Source organism: Microtus pennsylvanicus, chromosome 10 (genome assembly GCF_037038515.1).
Source record: "Microtus pennsylvanicus isolate mMicPen1 chromosome 10, mMicPen1.hap1, whole genome shotgun sequence".
Taxonomy (NCBI): Eukaryota; Metazoa; Chordata; class Mammalia; order Rodentia; family Cricetidae; genus Microtus; species Microtus pennsylvanicus.
Window position 1 is genome coordinate 109,344,861 of NC_134588.1, and position 21,795 is coordinate 109,366,655.

The 21,795-nt window shown below is 50.4% G+C and overlaps 1 protein-coding gene across 2 annotated transcripts; it reads right to left on the reverse strand.

Moving 5' to 3' along the window:
• Positions 1 to 2,547: 2,547 nt before the first annotated feature.
• On the reverse strand, positions 2,548 to 15,351 carry Atf3 (activating transcription factor 3). Of its 2 annotated transcripts, none has more exons than XM_075989482.1 (4): positions 14,240 to 14,398; positions 9,106 to 9,349; positions 5,090 to 5,197; positions 2,548 to 3,962 (listed from the first exon to the last, which is right to left on the reverse strand). In XM_075989482.1, exons 2-4 carry the CDS (start codon positions 9,343 to 9,345, stop codon positions 3,765 to 3,767), a joined length of 546 nt encoding a protein of 181 aa, XP_075845597.1. In that variant the 5' UTR covers positions 9,346 to 9,349; positions 14,240 to 14,398; the 3' UTR covers positions 2,548 to 3,764. The 2 variants fall into 2 exon arrangements, with proteins under 2 accessions (XP_075845597.1, XP_075845598.1); XM_075989483.1 differs by lacking the exon at positions 14,240 to 14,398 and adding an exon at positions 15,038 to 15,351 and having other exon boundaries at positions 2,549 to 3,962.
• Positions 15,352 to 21,795: the final 6,444 nt, after the last annotated feature.

The following is a 21,795-nucleotide window of genomic DNA, read 5'->3' on the forward strand; positions in this document are numbered from 1 at the left end:
AGGGCCTCTGAGCAGCTTTGGAGACATGTGCAACGGAGCAATGCCTTTGGGGACCGAATGGAGAGTCTCCCAAGTCCCTGCACTAAAGGCGCCAGGAGTCCGTAAGCTGTCAGGTGTTAGGGCCCTGCGGGGGGAAGAGGGTCCTCTGTCACTGAGGAAGTGCCTTTAAGGGAGATAAGGGGAACCCACTCTCATCTTCTCTCCCACTCTTTGCTTTCTGGTGAAGTGATTTTGGTTCGCTGCACACTCCTGCATCTGAAGAACAGGAGGTGGCCAGCGGGTGTCAATTCCTATGGCCCCATCTAAGTCTGTTCTCTCAGACTCCTTGCCTGGCTGCTCCTTCAGAGTGAAGCCAGGGCAGCCCAAAGCCTTGATGGCAAGCGTCCAGGCAGCTTTTTAAATATCAAAGCAGAAAACTTTCAGACTAGTTTTCCTGCAGGAAGCCTCCCTTTGCCCTGTCTCTAATCCACTGCCTTCCACAGCCTAGATTTCACGGCAGCACGTCTACCCACAACCAAGAGATACGGGCAGTGCTGTTTCTTCTTTCTTCCCTCATTAAGATACAGGTTCACTAGAGTGGTAGATGGCTCTTTACTGATTAGAAGCAACCAGAAATACAACCATGCTGGTAACATGAGATAGTCTAAAAGCACTACAGAACAGTTCAAACAAGCAGGTACACAGGGCCTCTGGCTAGCCGGCTGAGCTGGTAATAATGTTTGCCGCCAAGCTTGACGACCTGAGTTGCTCTCCAGGTCTCACGCGGTGGAAGAAAGAACCGACTCCCAGATCTCCACACAAGCTGTGGTTCACCCTACCCCACAAACCAATTAATTAATAAACCAATTAATTTAATTAATGTAATTAAAAATTACATTCATGGGTCTGAAGAACAGTTCAGGGATGGTAGAGGAGTAGCCAATTGTGATTTCCAGTTTGTTTTGCATGTGCCCATGGAAAGTAAACCTCAGTCTATTGAAACTTAGATTCCCATGCTGGCTTGCCAGGCCGGGAGGGCCTTGGTGTAGGTTAGCACGTGCAAGGTCTGGGTTCAATCCCCAGCACTGCAAATTGAAGGAGGAATGAGGGAAAAAGGAGATAGGGGAAGGGGGAGAGGGGAAGGAGGAGAGGGTAAGGGGGAGATGGGGAGGGAGAAATCATTGGGTCAGGAAATTCCAGAAAATTAGGATTACCTTTCTTGAAACAACTTTATCCGGCTTGTCAAAAATTGTCCCATCCTTTCCTGGTATTTGAAATACATACTGTGTGCTGTGTGGCACATGTGGATGCTAACAGGTCTATGGTCCTCGTTTGAGGAGCACTGTGGATGCTAACAGGTCTATGGTCCTCGTTTGAGGAGCACTGTGGATGCTAACAGGTCTATGGTCCTCGTTTGAGGAGCACTGTGGATGCTAACGGGTCTATGGTCCTCGTTTGAGGAGCACTGTGGATGCTAACAGGTCTATGGTCCTCGTTTGAGGAGCACTGTGGATGCTAACGGGTCTATGGTCCTCGTTTGAGGAGCACTGTGGATGCTAACAGGTCTATGGTCCTCGTTTGAGGAGCACTGTGGCAGAAGGTGGATGCTAACGGGTCTATGGTCCTCGTTTGAGGAGTACTGTGGCAGAAGGCAAGTTCAAGAGTGTCAAGCTGAGCCAGAGAGACGGCTTCAGCTGGTGAGTTCAGTTCCCAAGCCCCGCAGGGCGGAAGGAAGAAACTGACTCCCACAATGTGTCTCACCCCCACACACATAGTGCACGCATGTGCCAGCCCCTCTGAGACAATGTAATTTGTAAAAAGGCTCAAGCTGAAAACATGTATGTTTTAGGTGTATTTGTATGTTCGAGAAACTGAGGACTGAAATATTTAGCTATTTGAATTTTACATAAAAATATCTATCATAAGCCAGGCAGGGTGAAGTGGGCCTTTAAACCTAGCCTTCTGGAGGCAGAGGTAGCCCTCTGGGAGTTCAAGGCCACCTCCGGCTACATAGTAAGTACCAGGCCACCTAAGGCTATTTACTAAGCTCCAGGCTACCCAGGGCTACAGTAGTGAGACTCTCTCTCAAAAACAATGTCAGTGCCAAGCAGTTGGTGTGCAGGACACATGCAGTGTTGTTTCAGGGTTTGTTGATGAGAAACTGAGCATCAAGCAACAGCCTGAGGCACAGGGTGAGAAGTCACCCCCTAGGCAACTGCACACATGAACACAGCCCCTCACAAACATACATGCATACACATACTTAAAAATAAATTGAACTGGAGAGAAGGCTCAGCAGTTAACAGCATTCAGTGCTCTTGGAAAGGACCTGGGTTCCATTCCCAGCACCCACATGGTGGCTCACAACTCTCTGCAATGCCCTCTTCTGGCCTTCTCAGGCACTGCAAGCATGTGATACACAGACATACATGCAGACAAACCACCCACAGACTTAAAAAAAAGCCCAACTGCCCTACCTGTGCTCTCCCCATGAATGAAGTTGTCCCCAAGTGTTCAATGCTAAGCACCCCACAGTAGAATAGCTATTTCAACAGTCTTAGTGGAAACCAGCACAACACTTAAGTTTATCATGTCTTATTCTGATATTTATTATGTTGACAGGCTAGGAATACTGGGATAAATAAGTAATATTTTCTCTCACAGAAAAGTTGTAATGATACTATTAAGTAGGATTAAATACTCTGAGGATTTCACAGAAACATCAGAATTTTAACAGTAGCCAGAGTCCTGGTGGCCAGAGGGAGGCGCCTCCCAGCTGAAACGCTCTGGGCCGCATCTCAAAAACAGTGCCATTGACATCCACCACGTACAAGCCTGGCCCTCCACCTGGCTTCCAACATGCTTCTCCACAGGCTGTGAAAGGAAAATGGAGAATCTCTGGCTCTTCTAGTCCCAAATTCACGCCTGTCCTGTCACTGAATGGGAAGGCGAGTCCCACCCTTTGGAAGCTGGACTTTCTTCGTGCCCTCTTTCTGTGACGTCATAACAGTCGGCAGCCAAGGACCTGCTGTCGTGGCCAGGTTCTTCCTCAGCAGTGGGTACAGGGAAAGGGGGCGTCCTCTGTCAGCACAAAGTGGCACAGCTGGCCTTCGGACCAATCTCACTCCTCTGGGGCAAGCAAGCTCACGTGGTCACCTGAATGCTTTTGAGGGATACTGTCCATGATGGCAGACTCCCAAACTCTTAGAAGTCGGTTCTGATGAAACTCCCGGAAAAATCATGACAAGGTTGTGCAAGACAAACACCCAAACAGCACAACACCTGGTTCTGAAAAGAATGCCCTGTACACAGTCGTTCCGGACGCAACAGCGTTATTTTCTAGAAGCACACCCTGGCCATTGGACAACCTCGATAATGAGCCTTCTCGTTCCACATTCCCCAGGAGGGACGGTGTCAGCTACAGTGGACACGTGGTCCCCCCCCACCTACTGATGCAGACACTTCTGCATGAATCCCACTAGTGGCATCCTGCTTGGTATGGGACCCCAGCCAGGGGTCAAGCTAGATCATCTGAGAACGGCCAGGATGGTAAGGCCTAAAGCCTGGAGTTAGTGAGCCAAGGGATGCTCTTGCCCTGTGCCACAGTTCACTCTGGGACACAGTGGAGCAAGGCAGTGGTCACCTCAGGCCCTCCTGCCCCAACGGCTCTCGGCTGCTGAGATTCTAGAAGTGCATAGGAAGCCAGTTTTCCAATGGCTTCAGGGTTTGGGGTGGAAAAGGAGGATTCGGTAAGGACTCCCCAGTTGCCCCCATGATGCTGCTGTTTAGCTCTGCAATGTCCCTTCTTTTATCTGCTGGATAAAGAGGTTCCTCTCGTCTTCCGGAGTCCGCCCATTCTGAGCCCGGACAATACACGTGGGCCGATGCAGGTTGAGCATGTATATCAAGTGCTGTTTCTCATTTTTCAGCTCCTCAATCTGGGCCTTCAGCTCGGCGTTGACACTCTCCAGTTTCTCTGACTCCTGAGGGACAATCAACACAGGTGTTACGGAAAGAGCTGAGGGTCGGGGAGGTAAGGGGGACCACCTAGAAACCATGGGCCTCATCAAGATGGGAGAGGCCTGCTGGGGGAATCACCCTAGTCAGAACCAGGCATGGGGGGTGTTGGTGTGGACCCTGGAGAGACCTCTGAAATTAGGGGGCATGTCAGAAGAGGCTTGGGGATACCAGTGAGCAAGGCTGCCATGCTTGCTGAAGCTGCCTTAGCATCAAAGGCTTAGAGAGGCCTGTGCTCCAGTCCTCTGCCAAGAGTATCTAGTTCCCAAAGAATCTGGAAAACTGAGGAGAAATCCAAACTGGTGGTGCAGCATTTCTGGTCTTACCAAGACTCTCATATCCACAGAAACACTTGTGTACTCAGAAACACAGTTTCCCAGGTTTCCACTGACCCTAAAGCAACCAGCAGAGATCCCAGGACTACTGAGGTGGGCTTGTCTCCACCAGAAGCTGACCTGCACACACTTGGGGGAGCAAACTGGCCACTGCAAAGACTTCCAGGCTCTGGGGCTTGCCTTGCCTGTGAACCCGTGCTGTGCCCCCGGAGTTTCTAGTGGGGTGACAGTCTGCTGGGGTGTTCAAAGTGCTAGACAGGCAGAGAGAAGGGAAGCAGGGTTCAGACCCAGGCCAAAACACAGTGTAGGTCCTGCTTCCAGATTACCAGAGCAAGCTGGGGAGTAATAAGTTTTTCTTGAGAGGCAATGACTAGAACAGGGTTTTATTGTTTTATTTGGCAAAACTGGTGAATAAAGTCTTTTTAACCTGAAAGTCTAGAAACTGCTGGGGGTATATAGACCAGTTTATGCCACAGCAGGCCTGTGGAGATCAGAGGACAACTTTCAGAAATCAGTCCTCTCCTTCTGCAGTGGGTTCTGGGTATCAAACCCAGGTTGCCAGACTTGCATGGTGCAGTGTTTAAGCCCACAAATCTCCACTCTATATATCCAAAGTCCTTTCCATCACGCTAACAGCGTTGCTCCTCCCCTGCCTACAGCTGGCATTTCTGCACCACCCACAAGTCCCCTCTGCCAATGACACAAGGCTGGTGAGGACAGGTCTGGGCACCGAGCAGGGGAAACTTGGCCATACTCACTTTCTGCAGGCACTCCGTCTTCTCTTTTTTCTTGTTTCGACACTTGGCAGCTGCAATCTTATTTCTTTCCCGCCGCCTCCTTTTCCGCTCATCTTCTTCAGGGGCCACCTATGAAACCCAAAAGGCACACATGGAAGCCACTGTGAAGCCAAAATATCAAGGCGGTGGTTTTTTTAGGGGGGGGGGACTTTTTGTTTGTTTTTAATCACTTATGTGAATGTATATCTATGTTTGTCTGTGTGTACATCAACCACATGCGTGTATTCATGGTGTCTTCAGAGGCCAGAAGAGAGCACAAATTCTCTGCCATGCATGGAATTCCCCAGTGAGGCTGTGGGGAATGGGGTGCTGGGAACATCAGTCCTCTGGAAGAGCAGCAAGTGCTCTTAACTACTGAGCCATTTCTACAGCCTCATGGCCTAGATTTCTGTGTGAACTCCCTACATACACGTGTGTACACACACTTGAGAATAACAAAATCTAAAATCAAAACTCTATCCATTAAAAGAGAATTACATTTGAAATTAGCAAAATCTAACCTACTTTATGAATGCATTTGGATTTTAAAATAAAAATTTTAATTTTAAATTGATAACTTGATACTAATTATAAGTGTGTCCTTTCCCCTAGGGCCAGAAATGACCCCCAGATCATTCCCCCTGTAGTGCTTGCTGATAAGGGAATTTGTGGAACTTTTGGGATAGGAGTCAGGGCTACAAGGGTGGGAGGTAGAGCTGGCGGAGGTGGGAGACACGGCTGGCGGAGGTGGGAGACACGGCTGGCGGAGGTGGGAGACATGGCTGGCGGAGGTGGGAGACATGGCTGGCGGAGGTGGGAGACACGGCTGGCGGAGGTGGGTCACGGCACAAGGAGGGGAGGGTTGGAGTCCTACTTCACTTCTATCTGAGCTTTGCTTCTCGAGCCACGGAAATGTTCACACGCTCTCCACTATGCATGGAACTTCCCCAGCCGTCACATCTTGCCTGTGTGATGGACTGTGTCTGTCTCCTGAACTGTGAGCCCAACACACTTCTCCAAAAGACATCTGTCAGTCATTCAGTCACAATGACAGGAAATAACTGACATTACTGTCTGTACCAGGAGCATCAAGGCACACCCTTCGCATGAAGTCTCTGAGCTCCTGGAGAAGACTGGAGGACATTACTGGTACTAAAATGGTATGAATAAGCCCATAGCTGGGGCAGGCGGGGGGGGGGGGGCTAGAGCACCCAACCACCTGTTGATTCAGCCAGCAAATCATACTATTTTCTGTGCCTCATTCTGAGTCAACACTGGGGCTTTCAGAGAACAGAGCCCTGTCCATTCTTAGGGAGCATGGTCCAGTCCCTTCATGGATGTCCATCCAGACCCAATTAAGTCTATGGGCTGATGAGCAGGGACCACTTCCAAGCTCTGAACTCTGCTTAAGGCCAAAGCCCAGCAAGGATGAACTTTCATGGTAGCCTGGTCAATGTCAGACCCTGTTAGCTTCAGGAGGCCATGACTGACCCCACTCTAGACTTTTTTCTATTCTTTTGGATCAGAAGATACTGACTGTGGACGGAGATGAAGATCTCACAACCTAGAGAAGCAAAGCTCAAGGGAGAACAATGGAAGAGGAATTTCTTTCATGTCTCAGGGCCACAGACCCAGTAAATATAAAAACCATGTACACACGTACATGCACACGCATGCACACTGGTGGGTGTGCAGAGAGACAGCTCAGTGGTTAAGAGTACTTGCTGCTCTCACAGAGAATTTGAGTTTGGTTCTCAGCACTTATATGGTGGCTCACAACAATAATTCTGGTTCCAGGGAACCCAAAACCCTCTTCTGGCCTCCGTGGGAACCAGGCATGTACACAGTGCAATACGTTCTTGCAGACAACACACACACATGAAATATGAATAAAAATTTAAAACCAAGAATGAATCATGGAAATCAAAAAACCCATAGAAAAGAATTTTACTGGAAATATGGTAAATAAGTTGAGACTACTTTAAAAATTATTTGGATTTTGAAGTAAGATTTTGATATTTAAATTGATTGCTGTAATTCAGAACTGGGAAAAAAGAATATTTTATAAATATGCCCTTTCCCCTAGAGTCCGGAGTGGCCTGGGAGCATCTATCACTTCTTCACTCTTCCTCCTCCTCAGTCCGTCCAGCTGTATGTCTTGCCTCCCTTCTCCATTTTTTCCTATGACTGTATGTTATTATTTCAAGCTATATCATTAGAAGAAAAAAAACCCTCACAGAATGTCTCAGGCTCTAACCTGCACTATCCAAGACTGGACTGGATACCTGCAGCTATTTTGTGGTGCCCTCTCTGACCTCCTGGGTTAGCTGGGAGCACAGTTAATACCCACAATGGCATCCATGGCAACAGCATCATAAATAACGCCTGTTCCCATTCGTTGGATGCTGTGAGCCAGGTTCCCCTCAGACCTTCCACAAATGTCAGTCCTTGGCAGGAAAACCCAATCTTTTCCCCCCAGCGCGAAGGATCAAACCCAAACCCAAGGTCTTACGGTCACGGTTGAGCTATGATCCCTGTCCTTAGCCTCCATTCGAAACGCACAGCTTGTGAGCCAGTTTCTGCCCTTTGACCCAGGGCTGTGGCCACAGATTAAGTAAACCTGAAATATTCCCAACCGAGAAAGGCTAACGAAGTCACCAGAGTTCATCTCTGACGTTCTTAACGCGGCAGAGTCACCAGCAACCACGGTTCAATAGCCACGTCTATTATCCCAGGTGTCTTATGGGACGGTTTCTCAACACAGAACAGTTCATGTGTGTGAGTGGGTGTGAATCCAGGGCAAACATCTGGTATGCCGGCTGGGAGTGGTACTGCCAGGAAGGGCGGGGCTAATCTCCTGGTCCCTGGGTCCTGCCCACTTCTCCAGGAAGGGCGGGGCTAATCTCCTGGTCCCTGGGTCCTGCCCACTTCTCCAGGAAGTCTCCACACAGAAAGTGGCCTCACTAAAGTCCCAGCTTCAAGGGCCGTCCACAGCTTGACGATTCCCAGTTCTGTGTCTCTGGCCCTGAGTTCCCAGCTCATATCTGCACTTCCTGGTGGATATCTTCGGAAGATACAGCTTCTATTCTTGCCCCACCTGGCCTCCCACAGTCCAAGTCCTGACCCACGTTAGATCCAGAAGCCACCCCATTTCAGCACTGGCCTAGCCTGGACCTTCACCTGCCTGCAGGGAGGGCCCCTTAGGGAGTACCCTTCCCACGGGACTCCCTCTCCTCAAGTCCTAGCTCAAAGGCCAAGACTAGTGATGCTTTCCCTGGTCTCCTAATTTAAAATGACAACGCCGCCTCTACTTATTCTCGGAACCCCTTTCTGTATTGTTTGTGTTTGAGCCTTTGCCTGCATGTGTGCTCACATTTGTGCAGTTGCTTGCTTCTCTGTCCCCCGCTTCAGCTGTTTTTTTTAAAAAGGATTATTTTTTTATTATGCACGTATTAGTGTTTGTGTGCATTTATGTATGTGTGACATACATAATTGTTGTGCAGTTGCCTGCAGAGGCCAGAAGAGGATATTGGAGCCCCTGAACCTGGAGTTACATACAACAGTGAGCCACCATGTATGTGGTTCCTGGGAATTGAACCCGTGTCCTCTGCAGGAGCAGCAAGTGCTCTTAACTGCTGAGTCATCCCTTTGTGCGTGCCTCTCCAGCTAATTGCTTACCAATTCTCTCTCTCTCTCAAGAGAGTCTTGATGTGTCTCAGAGTGACCTCAAGCTCACTGCTCTCTTGATCCTCCTTTTCTGTCTGGATCACACACACACACACACACACACACACACACACACACACACCACTCTATCTGCTCATTCGTGTGTTCTAGTCATTATTCCATTATCTTTAGACATTAGAATTTAGGCTCCCCTGGGGCAGGGCCTTTGTTGATTTTTACCCCTGGCTCTAGCCTTCTGCATGTGCTCACACGTGGGGTGTGTGTGTGATAAATGCGCGCTGAAAGGAAGGACATGAGTTGGCAGGACGCACCTCAGCTTTGGTGACTGCAAGCTCCAGGGGTCTGTTGTTGATGGTCACTGACTCCAGCGCAGAGGACATCCGGTGGCCGAGGTGCTTATTCTGGATGGCGAACCTCAGCTCTTCCTTGACAAAGGGTGTCAGGTTAGCAAAATCCTCAAATACCAGCGACCCAGGAGGTGAGAGGCAGGGGACCATGGCAGATGCACTGACTTCTGAGGCAGAGACCTGGCCTGGATGTTGAAGCATCATTTTGCTGAAAGAAAAAAATTAAGCCCAAACTACTTTAGGGGTCCTGGGGCATGGGATCCAACCACGCCGAAGAACAGCCCACCCCAGAACAAAGTCCCATCAGCCTTTGGGCTTTTGGCTTGTTTTCATTTCGTGCTCATCTCTTGCCTGTGGCTGGAGAAAAGACAGGAACATATTTACCACTGTTTTGCTACATCACATGCTGTCAAACTGCCTCTTGTGTTTATGCTCAAACAAGGGACCAGTGCTGTCCTCTGCAGAGAGTCATAACTGGGCAAAAGTGCTGCTCTAAACAGATGCGCTCTCTCTCTCTCTCGCGCGCGCGCGCGCGCGCGCGCGCGCGCACACACACCCGTGTTCACGGATCAGGGGGCTAAAAGGATGTAGAAGCAGGAAGGTGGGGAGAGAGCTGTGGACAGGACATGGCTGCTCCGCTCAGCCTGCAGAGGACCCTATAAAATGGAGCCTATCAACATCCCAGCATGGATTAGGGAGGGCAGCTTGAAGTCCCAACGCTAATCTAGGAGCCACAGCAGTGAACCCCTGCAGGTGAAAGGGGCCACTTTATTCAGTGGTGTAGCCAACACCCACGCTCACGCAAGCAATGCTAACTAAAGCCAACAGAACATCAAAAAGTTGTTTGTTTGTTTTTACATGCTGTCCTCATTGTGAGTAAAATATTCTTAAAACACGCAGCTGAAAGATGACTAAGGTCTAAGAGGGAGGACTTTTCAGACTCTTTTATTGGTTTGTCTTGTGTGTGGATTATGCAAATGTGATATCAGTCCCCCCCACCACCAAAGAGAAAAAACATTAGAAAACAAAAACCAGTGCCATCTGGAATCCCTTTTTCAGTCTCCTTTTCAAAAAGAAACTGGAAAGACTTGTGAAATCAAGGCGAATCTGCTAGGGAGCTGAGATAAAAGCGGGAAGTGGGGGCCTTAAATTCCACAACTCTGTGCCGGAAGTTTTTCCCGCAGGAAGCTGGGTGTGTTTCTTCACCCTAGTCCTTGGCAGGGGGTGGTAACAGCGGGGGACTCAGGTCCTTTGGGAACAAGGAGCCCCTTCTCAATGAGAAGGCTGGCAAAGCAGAGGACTTCAGGGTAAGCCAAGCAAACAAGAGGGGGAAGACCGTGCTTATGGGGGTGCTGTTAGCTCTAAGGTACGAGAAGAGAGGCTTGCAGTAGCGGCAGAGAGGACCCAGGATGGGCCTGGTAACAAAGGCGCAGGCCATTCAGCTCTGTGGAAACTGGCTGAGGACTCTCCTGAGCCAGCAAACCACTGATGCTCTGCCCCACAGCCAGGCTCCGCAGAGGCCACGCTGCCTGCTGACCAGTTGGACAGCTGCATAAACAAGGTGGGGACGGTGTGGCCGTACCAAATGGCCTTGTCGTCCTATAGGCCACAAGGGCAACACAGGAAAATCAAGGGCAGTGCGATCTAGAGAATTACCCTTAGTCTGCTGCTAGGACTCATGCAGCTGTGACTCCCACCCTTCCCAAAACAGGAGCAGGGATAAAGCGGCTGTGTTCACTACAGTGGTCACCAGTCAAGACCCAGAGCGTAGGAAACCTTTTGACAAACCTCTAACATTACAGGAAAAAAACCTATATATCTTGTCTCTTTTGAGCCTTGTGAGAACCCAGTGCTGTAAAACCTGGTCCCATTTTATACATGAGTTAACCGAGATTTAGACATATCACATTAACATGGGATAGTATCAGGCACCGGGATTTGGTTTGCTTGACTTCAGAACTCATGGCCTTAATTTATATGCTACATACCCAAATATTATACTTCATTGAACTAAAACAACAACAAAAACAGAGCAAAAGTTTGTGGGGGAGAGGAAGCAGACGGGAAGGCAGGAACAGAAACGGTGTGTGTGGGTGGGTGGGGGTGGGTGTACGACTAAGCAACGATTTCTACGGAACCCCTTAACTCTGCTCAAGAAATTGCTGGTCTTATCAGGTACAGACTTGGCTACTGCCTACATCCAGGTGTAAGTTTAAATGGGCTGTTTTAGCCATAAAATTCCCAAACTAGGATTTAAAAAAAAAATCAAGATTTAATGACCACTTAGTTATATATTGTGACTGTACCCCCCAGTGGTTTCTTTCTCCAACCTAAAGGTAGGCTGATAACAAGTACCCTGTTTCCCCAAGAGTGGTCTGAGGGGCTTAGGAAATAATACAAGATGGTGCCTTGGAAAATACGCCACCAGGAGCTACGCTGGGTCTCTCAGGATCCTGCACAGAGGGCTGGCTGCTCTCCAGTGGAGACTTGGTGGGGTCTGCTCACCTTTGATGCTAAAAGCTCCTCCTGAGGGTCCCTGTCCCTAGAGGTCTAAGGTCCATGAGTGGAGGTAGAAATTCCACCACCAAATACTGCCCTCCACAAGTCAGAAGAACTCAAGAAATGTATACAATTCTCTCCCATGCAGCAGGCCTGAGAACTGAAGGTCCTCTTCATGGAATCCTGGAATCTTGTGACTGGGGGCTGTTTCTCTGGCTTCTGATTTCAGAGGCTCAACATCCTCCCAAGCATCCTCATTTCCCCTTCCTTTCCAATTTTACTCAAAAACAAAACAAAACAACCAGTTAAGGGATGGGATTCAGAGCTGCCGCTGGCCTGGACTTCATTTATACGACTAGATGGGTCATTGCTAGTTTGAACCACAGTGGTTGAGTTTCTTAATGAACCATTTGGACTTAAGAGTAAAGACAGGAAGAAACCAAGGAATGTCAATAGTATGGAATGTTTTTGTGAAAAGCTGGGGGTGGGGCTTACTTGGGGACACAAACATGTTGTAAAGCTATAAGACAGCCTTTCTGATAACCAAGTGGCTTCATCTGTAAAGATCTGGTTGTCTTGTATAGTCGTCTCCAGAGATTCAGCCTAGAGTCAGGCTGTGCCCTCCAGGGAAACAAAGTCTAAAACTTCAGCTAGTTTTCAGGAGTGGAAGCCCTCTAATACAGCCTGCATCTGAGAGGGGAGAGCTGAGTTAACTCTCCAGACCGATCATAAATCTTTTTGCTTCAGGACTCGCATCCTGCTTCCTGACTTCCAATCAGAATCATGTCATACCGCTGGCGATTTCATCATTTTCAAGAAAGTGAAACTTAATTATTTAACTGGAAGTTTAACTCCTAGAATTTTTCTCCAAGGCTTTGAAATTTCACTTTTGATTTCCACTTCCTTCCACTGAGCCATCTGCCAGCCAGACCTGCCAGTTGGGAGAAGGTAGCCACCTTACCCTGACTCTCCACATCCTGTTCTTTCTCCTGTTGGCAGGCTGGAGGTACAAGGCTGGGCTTCAGGTCTGTGTCTGCTCTCACTAGCTGAGCACCCACTCAGGAGCCAGAGGCTCTCTGACCTTCAGTTCCTATCTGAAAATTGTGGCTGAGGTTGCCAGTTCCCTCCCTGGGCTGCGGGAAAGAACTCATCACACACGCACACACTTGAAAACACAAGAGGCTGACACCCACACAAGCATTCTGACTCCACCTCCCTTCGGGGAAGCTGATTAGTTCTGACCATCAGGAATGAACTGGAACCCTCGAGAATTTCAGGTCAGCCTGTCACAACTGCTACACGGTCCTGAGACTTCCACTCCACTGTTTGCTGACATCAGCACGTCTCCATAACTGTTGTGTTCTTCAGAGATTGTGAGTTTCCACAGAAGAAACCATTTTCTCCTGAGGTTTCTGTGGTGTCCAGGCTATGTCCCTCCTTCCCTGGCTGGGTTACCCTGGAGCCAGTTCCGTAAGGAATCACAGACTCTGGCTAAAAGTACCCAGCCTTAGAATGGTCTAGATCAGACCCTTATTTTGTCATTTAGTAAACTGGGGTCCAGGAAGGAAAGCAGCCTAAACTCACAGAGCTGGAGGGTGGTCCGGTCCAGCCAGGCTGCTGAAGCCACACCTCTGCACAACCACAAGGGCCCATCAGTTCAAGAAAGAACCCACAGGCAGAGCTGCCAGCCAGGTAGCAGCTGAGGGCTCAAGAGACTCATATCATGAGGAGGCTTTGACAGATGAAAGATAGGAAGGGGTCACAGAAGAAAGCGGTGTGGAAAGAAGGGATTTGGATAGCCGCAGGTGTAGAACGGTCTGTCAGCAACCTCTGAAACCTCAGAAACAACCGCAATCGCTCCCAAGGCAAGAGCCTGTATGTGGAAACATTATCCCACAACAAATGCTACATGCAAAACATGTGCTCTCCTGGTGACACATGCTTGTAATCCCAGCACTTGGGAACTGAGGCTGGAGGATTGCCATGAGTTTGAAGCAAGCTTGGGTTACACAGGGAGACCCTGTCTCAAAAAAGTCAAACAAGGTGAAGGGCAGAATAAAACTTTTAAGTTGATTGGGCTTGGCAACTCCTTTGATTTATAAGGAAGCCTGCGATCTACATTAATGAAATTAAGGAAAATAAAGTGTCTAGGAGGAAAATTTTAAAATGGGAGTGGGCTCAGAGCAGAGAACCCACCAAGGGGAGAAAAACAGGAGACAGGATGGAGAGTGAAGCCCCTTCCCTTCCGGTCTCGGGGACACGCGGTGGAGAGCCACGCTCTCGCTCAAGACCCCTTCCTGGCGCTTTTTATTTCGTCTGTTTCACTCTAAAAACTGAAAACTTTCCGCCAAAACCTGGCCATGTAAACCACACAGCACAAGGCTCCAGCACAGGTAGAGAGGTGACCTATCATTTCAGCACTTGGTAAATTGGGCTGGAGAATCACCAGGAGTTTAAGGACAGTCTGGATTACAAGGTGAGACTGTCTCAAGAATACAAAACAACAACCCCCAACACACACACACACACAGAGAGACACAGAGACACACAGACACACACACACACACACACAATTTGTCAAGTCAAGTAGTTTCACTACCTGGTCCCTCCACCCGTTCGATCCGGTCCCCGCGATTCTCTTCGATTACACAAAGCAAAGCAATCCAAGAACCGGTTAAAAGAAAGTCAGAGCCACAGAGAGTCAAAACAGCGAGAGAGGTTGGAGCTGACGTCCCAAACCCTGCCGCTCGCCGCTCGACTTAGCGGTGCCGAGACCTCTCCGGAGTCCGCGCTGGGACAGCGCGACACCGGCGCTCGCCGCCTAAATTAATCCCAACTCACTTTCGCTCAAGCTCTCTACGCTGTCCTGCCTCCTAGAGCTCAGCTCCAGGGAGCGCAAGGCGACCTCCAGCGGCTGTGCCGGGACCTCGGACCGAGCGTCCCTTCCCCATTCATTTCGCTCGGTACTGGGAGCGGCGCTCCCTTCAGCCGCGGCCACCGCGCCTCTCGGCGGACTTAGAGGAGACCCGCTCCGGCTCCGGCGTCCGGACACCAAGTGAGGGACGGAGTGGACCGCGATCCAGAGAGCGTGGGTCACCCCTGCGCACCAATACCCACCATCCACCCAGACGACCTGTCCTAGCTGAAGGCTGAGAGCGCGCAATCTCCTCCGTCCATGGGCATCTTTCACGCCTCAAAAGAGAAAGTTTGTTCTTTCACTTTTCTAGAAACTTTGCTCCAGCTCGGAGCGGCAACGCCAAGGAGCAGTTCAGCCGAGCGAGTGTGGCGCGGGAGACTAGGACTCGAGTCCCGGGTGGCTCAGGGGTCCCGGGACTGGTCACCAGAGGGGAGATGAGAAGGGGAGGGCGGCTCTCCACCGCGTGGCTCTAATGCTCACCTCCAGTCTCCGTTCGGGGCGGCCAGGGTCCAGAGAGGGGCCAGAGGCGGGAGGTCTGTCCCGCCGACGGGCGAGCACCAAGGACTCTGCTGGAGCGCGGGCTGGCCGGCAAGCTCCGCGGGGGAAGCACCGTGCCCAGCGAGCCTCGCTGAGTGAGACTGTGGCTGGGAGCGCGTTGCATCACCCCTTTTATAGCCCTGGTTCTGGCAAGGCTAGCTTAACTCCAGGTTACCAATGCCAGGCTGACGTAATGCTATTAATAGCTTCCAGGGAGAGCCGGCCAGAGGTGGGGTAGAGGAGGCCGAGGGCGGGGCTAAGGGTGGGTGGAGACCGCGGAGTTGGTGATGCAAGTGCGAGAAGGGGCGGTCACCGAGCGTCCAGCGCGCCTTGCAGGCCCGGGACACACACACACGCCCGCCCTCTCTCTCCATATCAGGCCCGGAGTCGCCCGGGCGCACCGCCAGGTGTGCGTATTCGCCGCTGCGTGTTCCAGGCATGAGCCAATCGTGCCCAAGCCAGCCGCATGACTCCACCGCCCTGGCATCTCTCCCTCCGCTAGGTTGGGGAATGGGGGGGAGGGGTGCTCGGGAGGCGGGACCTGGCGGTGGCCCAGACTAGGTAAGGCTGGGAAGCGGGCACGACCTTTCTCAAAAATGCGTGGTCATTTTTTCTAAAACTTCAGGGAAAAGCGCCTTCTCTGGCCAGAGGCTTTGCTCAAGGAGTGGGTAGGGAAGAGGCAGCGGTGACAATCTCCCGCGTGAAGGAGGTGCCCAAAGTTACCCTCCGGTGAATCCAAACCGTTACCCGCCTACCCGCCAGTGTGACCTCCGCCGTCTTGGGCCCCAATAGCGGCCGTGGGTTAACGCAGACGTTCGGCCGGCCTCTTTTTCCCAAGCCCGCGGCCCCCGCACAAGCGGGGGCCTCCGGACTCGCTAGGAACTGGAGATGCTAGTGATAAGACGCTGTCAGTTTGGTTTTAGGTTTTTAATAACAACCACAACACATTTGAAATGAACAGGGAATTCTCGGCGAAAGCAAGAGTGTAGAAAGAGGAAAAGTCTGGAGCGATCGGAGTCCACCCAGCGCAAGTCTAAGAAGGGTTGCGGAAAAGACCGCTCAGGGAGTGCAGGCAATAGGACGCTTTGATCTCCACGTGCCTGGTCTTGGCAGAGGTTGGGGGGGGGGTCGCCTGGATGTGAGGAAATATTTAGAGAAAAACCGTCTCCAGGTTTCCAGTGTCTATCTGCAGGAACAGACAGCTGTGCTGGAGCCTGGCCGCCCGGACTGAGCACGTACCACTTAAAGTCGGTACGTGGGGCCCTCTGTCTCAAGACTGGTGGCTGGAAAGACTGGACGTAGGGTTCAAGCCGAGGCCTCAGCAGAACTGGGTTTGAATCTTGAAAACAGTTTCCTGGTTCTGATCCAGTAATTCCAATGGTCTCAACTGAGCGCAAGACCCCTGGAGGGTCTCCATAGCTCATCAAGGGCTAAAAGTGCGCACGAATGCGGCCCGAGACTCACACACCTGCCCGGGAAGCCTTCGGGCGCACAAGTGGGGCAGGAAGCCGGAATGTAAAGACAGAGGCACCTGCTAACACCTGCCTTAGAGGGGAAGGCGGGCAGAAAGTCACAGAGCGGTAGTTTGGGGTAAGAAGCGGAATTATCCCGGTTCCTCTGCCCCGTAGCACCTGCCACCTAAACTGTTCCAGTCTAAGGGAAGGTCTCTCTCTCTCTCTCTCTCTCTCTCTCTCTCTCTCTCTCTCTCTCTCTCTCTCTCTCTCTCTCTCTCTCTCTCTCTCTCTCTCTTTCTCTCTCACACACACACACACACACCGGCATTACACCTTAAGGAACTGATGTCCCTTGAGACAGACACTTGGGACACAATCAAGTTCTATGTACACGGGTTCCGCCAGTCCAAGCCAGAGCCTCGCCCTTCACAGGCCCCTGCCCTTCAGGGAGGCCCATGAAGTCTCTCCGCCCCCGCCAGCCGGGGAAGCCTGAGGTGGTTCCATCCCGGGGATCCTCGTAGATCCTGCCAGGATCTGACGCGATTGCAGTAGCGTCGCGCGGGAAGCGCCGGGCGGGTGTTTTGCTTTGGTTTTTGCCTTGGTAACGGCTCCCGGGGCCACACCCTCCATCTCCCACGCCCACGCCCTGCTCCACACCTCCACGGCCCGCCCTTCTGCCGACCTGCAGGCAGGTAAACCCCGGGCGTGTCTGCACAACACCGAAGAATGCCAGGTGCCTAGAAATGAAAGTCATTTGGGATCTCCATTTATCTGTCCCATCTTCGTACAGACTGCTCTGGAATAAACACCACCACTGTACAGCGAGACAAGGAGTTAGGGGGGAACACATGAAGCTACTGTGAACCCCTACAGAAATCTTTAACTGTTTTACAGATTAAACTGCGGTGCCATTAATTCCCAAGCCAGATCTGCAGAGGTCGGTCCTGTCCGAGGGTCTTAAGAACCCAAGCAGCAAGACCAGCGCCCTAGGAACTGTGGCGGTGTCGTGGACAGAAGTGCGCTGAACGTCCAGGGTACCTTGTCATTACCGTGGGGCCCCCACCCCACCGCTGTCTTTCTTCTATTCTAATCATTAGCTTTCCTTCTCCAAGTCGCATCTGGGTAGAAAGGCTCTCAATTGTTTACCATCCTCCGCCTCCCTCTCCAACTGAAACTCTAAAAGCTATCAGAATCTCCAGGGAGAAGTCCGCCCCCCCCCCCCACACCCAACTTGAATGAAACTCCTATCATGGGCAAACAAAAGCCACTTTCTGCCTGTCTCGGTCCTCTATGCTCCCAGGAGAATCGTAAGCGTCTGAGAAAAACGGAAAGATCTGGGTCAAAGGAAGTCGTCAATATTTGAGTTCCCTCGCGCCTCAGTTTACCCTGACTTAAGGCCACTAGTGTCTAGCGCGCGCACTCTCCCCTGAGCACGGGTAGCACCACGCAGAGGGACAAGAAAAGCTCTGGCACCCAAATCGCTTTCCGACACAAGGGCAAAGGAATGCTTCTCCGGTCGGAGTAGTAAACCCTGGGTAGCGTGGTTTAGGGCTTAATCCTCAGTCAAAGAGGGTTACGCGGAAACTTGAATGTTGTGGGCCAGAAAACCGCCCCGGGAGCCCGTATGCAAATCAACTCCGGTCTGTTTTGCTGAGTGAGATAAGAATTGGAGATTTCAAGCTGGAGCATGTACCAAAGGAAGAGGGAAAATTAAAAGGGGAGGGGAAGGAGCCAGGCAGCTAAAAACAGTCCCCTCGTGGCAACCAAAACTAAACACAAAAACATTGCAAGGAGCCAAAAGCAGAAAAGGAAAAGTTCAGAGATATTTAAAGGTTTTTGTAGTTCAGTGGGCGATCCCTTTCCACATTCCTCTGCCTCTATAACTATGTTCTTCAGACTCCGAGGCTGGCTGTGTTTGCTCAGAGAACTCTAGAAAGAAGTTAATGCCTCTGAGACAACTTGAGTTGAAGGCTGGCCTGTCTCCGTGCAGGTCTTGACCCCAACTCTTCACCTTGGAAAGGAGAGGGGCAGATTTTTTTTCCAAACCCGTGCTCTTGGCCAAGTTGGATGTGGGAACTACTAATTTAAGCCTCTAAAAGTTCATCCTCATGGAAAGAGGCAGCTCACAGTGGGTGCTGAACTGTGGGAGGCCCTGGTTGGATTGTGGATGCTGCACTTAGCAGCCATGTCCCCTGGGTCGTCCCCACTCATTTCGTCTCCAGGTTTAAGTGTCCCCCTCACTGAATAAAAAAGACCCACGGAGAATGAAGCACACAATCAGAGTCTTTAACTGTGGGTCAGGAAGGCTTTCTGGGGTACCCTCTGTCCCCTTCATCAGTGAGAAGCTGAGGATGAATCCGGCAACACCCAGGATGATAATCATCAAAGGGGGGCTTGGATGAGATCCTCCTTCCCCCCAAAACAGCAGGAGTAAGCATGTCTCCCCCAACCCGTTTCTTCCCCCCACAACTAATCAGAGACTGATGCTGGATGATGGTGACAAATGGTGGCAAAGCACCCTGGGCTGACTGGGGCCGGGTCAGCCTGGGCTGGGGACTCCAATGCCCTCTCTATTTCTGCCTTTTTACTCTTGAGAAAGGTAGGCCCTCTTTTGGGGTTTCCATGTGTTTGTTACGGAGGTCCCTAGGCTGGCCTAGGAGGGTCCTGAATGGAGACTCTCTTCCCCAAAGTCACCCAACTGCCATGCAGACTTCTGAGGGTCAAAACAGCTGGCTCTGGGGAGAGCTGTTGTGTGGAAGGACTGACCCATTTTGTAGTCCCACTTCTCTAGAGAGATGGCTGAGATGTGCTATTAGATCTGTTTCTCAGACAGCCTGCCCTCTCTTGCCCGCTTCACTTTGAACATTTCTAGAGGGGCACTCACCACGGCACGGAGGCAGGGGTTGCATCTTTTGAGGGCATCTTGTATATAGACATGAACTTTGGACCACAGGGTCAAATCTAGGAAGCAGCTATTCCCACGTAAAAGAAACCAATCCTAGGACCCTAGAAACCTGAGATGAAGTCACAGAAGCTCCAGTGTTATTAGCAGGGCATAATCGGTCTGAGGACTGCCCACAGGTTGACCCCCAGCAACTGGGCGACTCTGCAGGCCATAAACAATACCACCTGAGCTTGCCAGTCCACACAATGATTAACATTAACTCCCCATAAAGCATTGGTATAAAGATCATGATAGAATAGATGTGAAAGTGGGCTGAAAATAGTTTCAGAAAACATACTGGCAGGTTTATAGCTGGACTTGGCAGTGCATGCTTGTTATCCCAACACGTGTGGGGGCTGAGAGAGAAGGCAGAACGTCTGAGGCCACCTTGGGATGCCTTGCTGCTGGAGACCAGTCTGGGCTCCACAGCAAGATTCTGCCCCTAAAAACAAAAGCACGCTTTTCTTACAATAATATTTTTGCCATTGTGAGAATTAGGGGAAAGGCAAATATCACTATTTTGACGTATCTTTCTGGCTTTTCCCCACATACATATGATTTTAAGATATAGTTGTGGTTTTATATTTGCAGCCTTCAGACCTGTTCTTTTGCTCATTACTGGATAGTACACAGCATTTATTACCATTAATTTTTTCTTCTTAAAACTGTGTTCCTTTTATCGTAAGACAGAGCACACATACAGATGTTTCATAGAACAAATATATGTAGACTTAATTAATTCAATAAACAGGATTGCCATCCTGTCCAAGAAGTAGACTGTCACCTCCAGTGTTTAGGAGTCTACACATGGCCCTACGGATGTCAGCTGCTCCCTCCCCCCATAGGAAACACCATCCTGATTCGTTCCTGTAGTCTGTAGGAGCTCATGGCTGTCGAATGACTTACTTGGTTGTTACTCTACGTTTAGTATTTAGGAGCTACCGACTTTGCTAGCATGCTAGACAAGCTTTAGTCTTTTTCATGGGAAAAGACACCAACTATCCCTTCCTTCAGGTTACTTAAATGGAATTAGGAAAGGGTCTTGGTCTATTCTCAGGTGCTACATAGACCAGAAGGGAGAAGGACCCCAGGAACCCCAGACATCCTTCCTCGTTTGGTAACATCCAAAGAAAAAACCAGCAAGCGCTTTTCTCGTGGATGCCCTTTAACCCTTCCTTGCTCTACTTTCAAGACTCCCTTGACACTCCGTCTGCCCATTATGGAAAGGGGAATCTAGGCTGCAGCATGAGAGACTGCCGATGGGCAGAACCACCTGGCGCTGCTTCTGCCTGTGCCTTCTTGCAAAATTCTCAGTGTGGCTCAGGCTGTGCTGTGGTGCTGGCACCGCTAAGCCAGCATCGTGACATGGACGGCTACCAGGCTGGCTACCCCCACCTCCGGTCTGTACCTGGAGCCAGTGCCGGAGTCAGGTGGCACTGCTTTTCTGAACTACAGGACACCAGGTCTAAAAGGACCCTGGAAGTCATCGACTTCCCTCTTTCCCAAACATGGCCACAGGACTCCGCCCCAGAGCCTCAGGTCAAAGGGAGGACCTTGAGAGAGTATCTTCTACGCAGGTGCTTAAGGTACTGTTTTATCTTACACAAGTATGGATGCGGTGAATTCGAATGTAGGTCATATGAGAATGTTTAAGGGCAAAGAGACGATATCAAACATATTCTGGGCTTGGACTGGATACTGGCTCACCGAAGGTTGGCTGCTAGGACCCTGAGGGTATTTGCTCTTTTTGTGTGTGTGGTATTATTATTATTATTATTAATTATTCTTTTTGGATAATATTAGCTTTGGTGAATAATAGTAGCTGTAATGGCAAAGGTAGGAGGACCACTGTAAGCTTGGGTGCAGCATGGGTTACATAGTGAATCCCAGCTCAGTGCCAGTCTCGGAAACCAAGCAAACGAAAAATTCAGCAGCTACTATTACCGAGTGCGTACTGTGACCCAGGCTGCGTGTTGAGCTCCCTCCGTGTCTGCGTGCCTTTAACTGTACAGTAGAGGGATGTTCCGAGGCAGTTTGGTACCTGCATCTGATGCATGAAAGCACAGCTCAGCAGGAAAAGGCAGCTCTCTGTGGTCTCGGAGTTAAAGGGTCTTGAACCTTGGGGACTGTTGAGCCTCTTTTTGTCCTCTGCTGGGGGAGGCTTGATTTGCCAAGATGGCAGCCAAGGTGAAGGAAAGCTGACTACAAGACAAAGAACTTGGCTGGGCCTGTAATTCCAATACCTGAGAGGCTGGGGCAGGGGCATCACTGTGAGTTTGAGACCAGCTTGGACAACATATTAA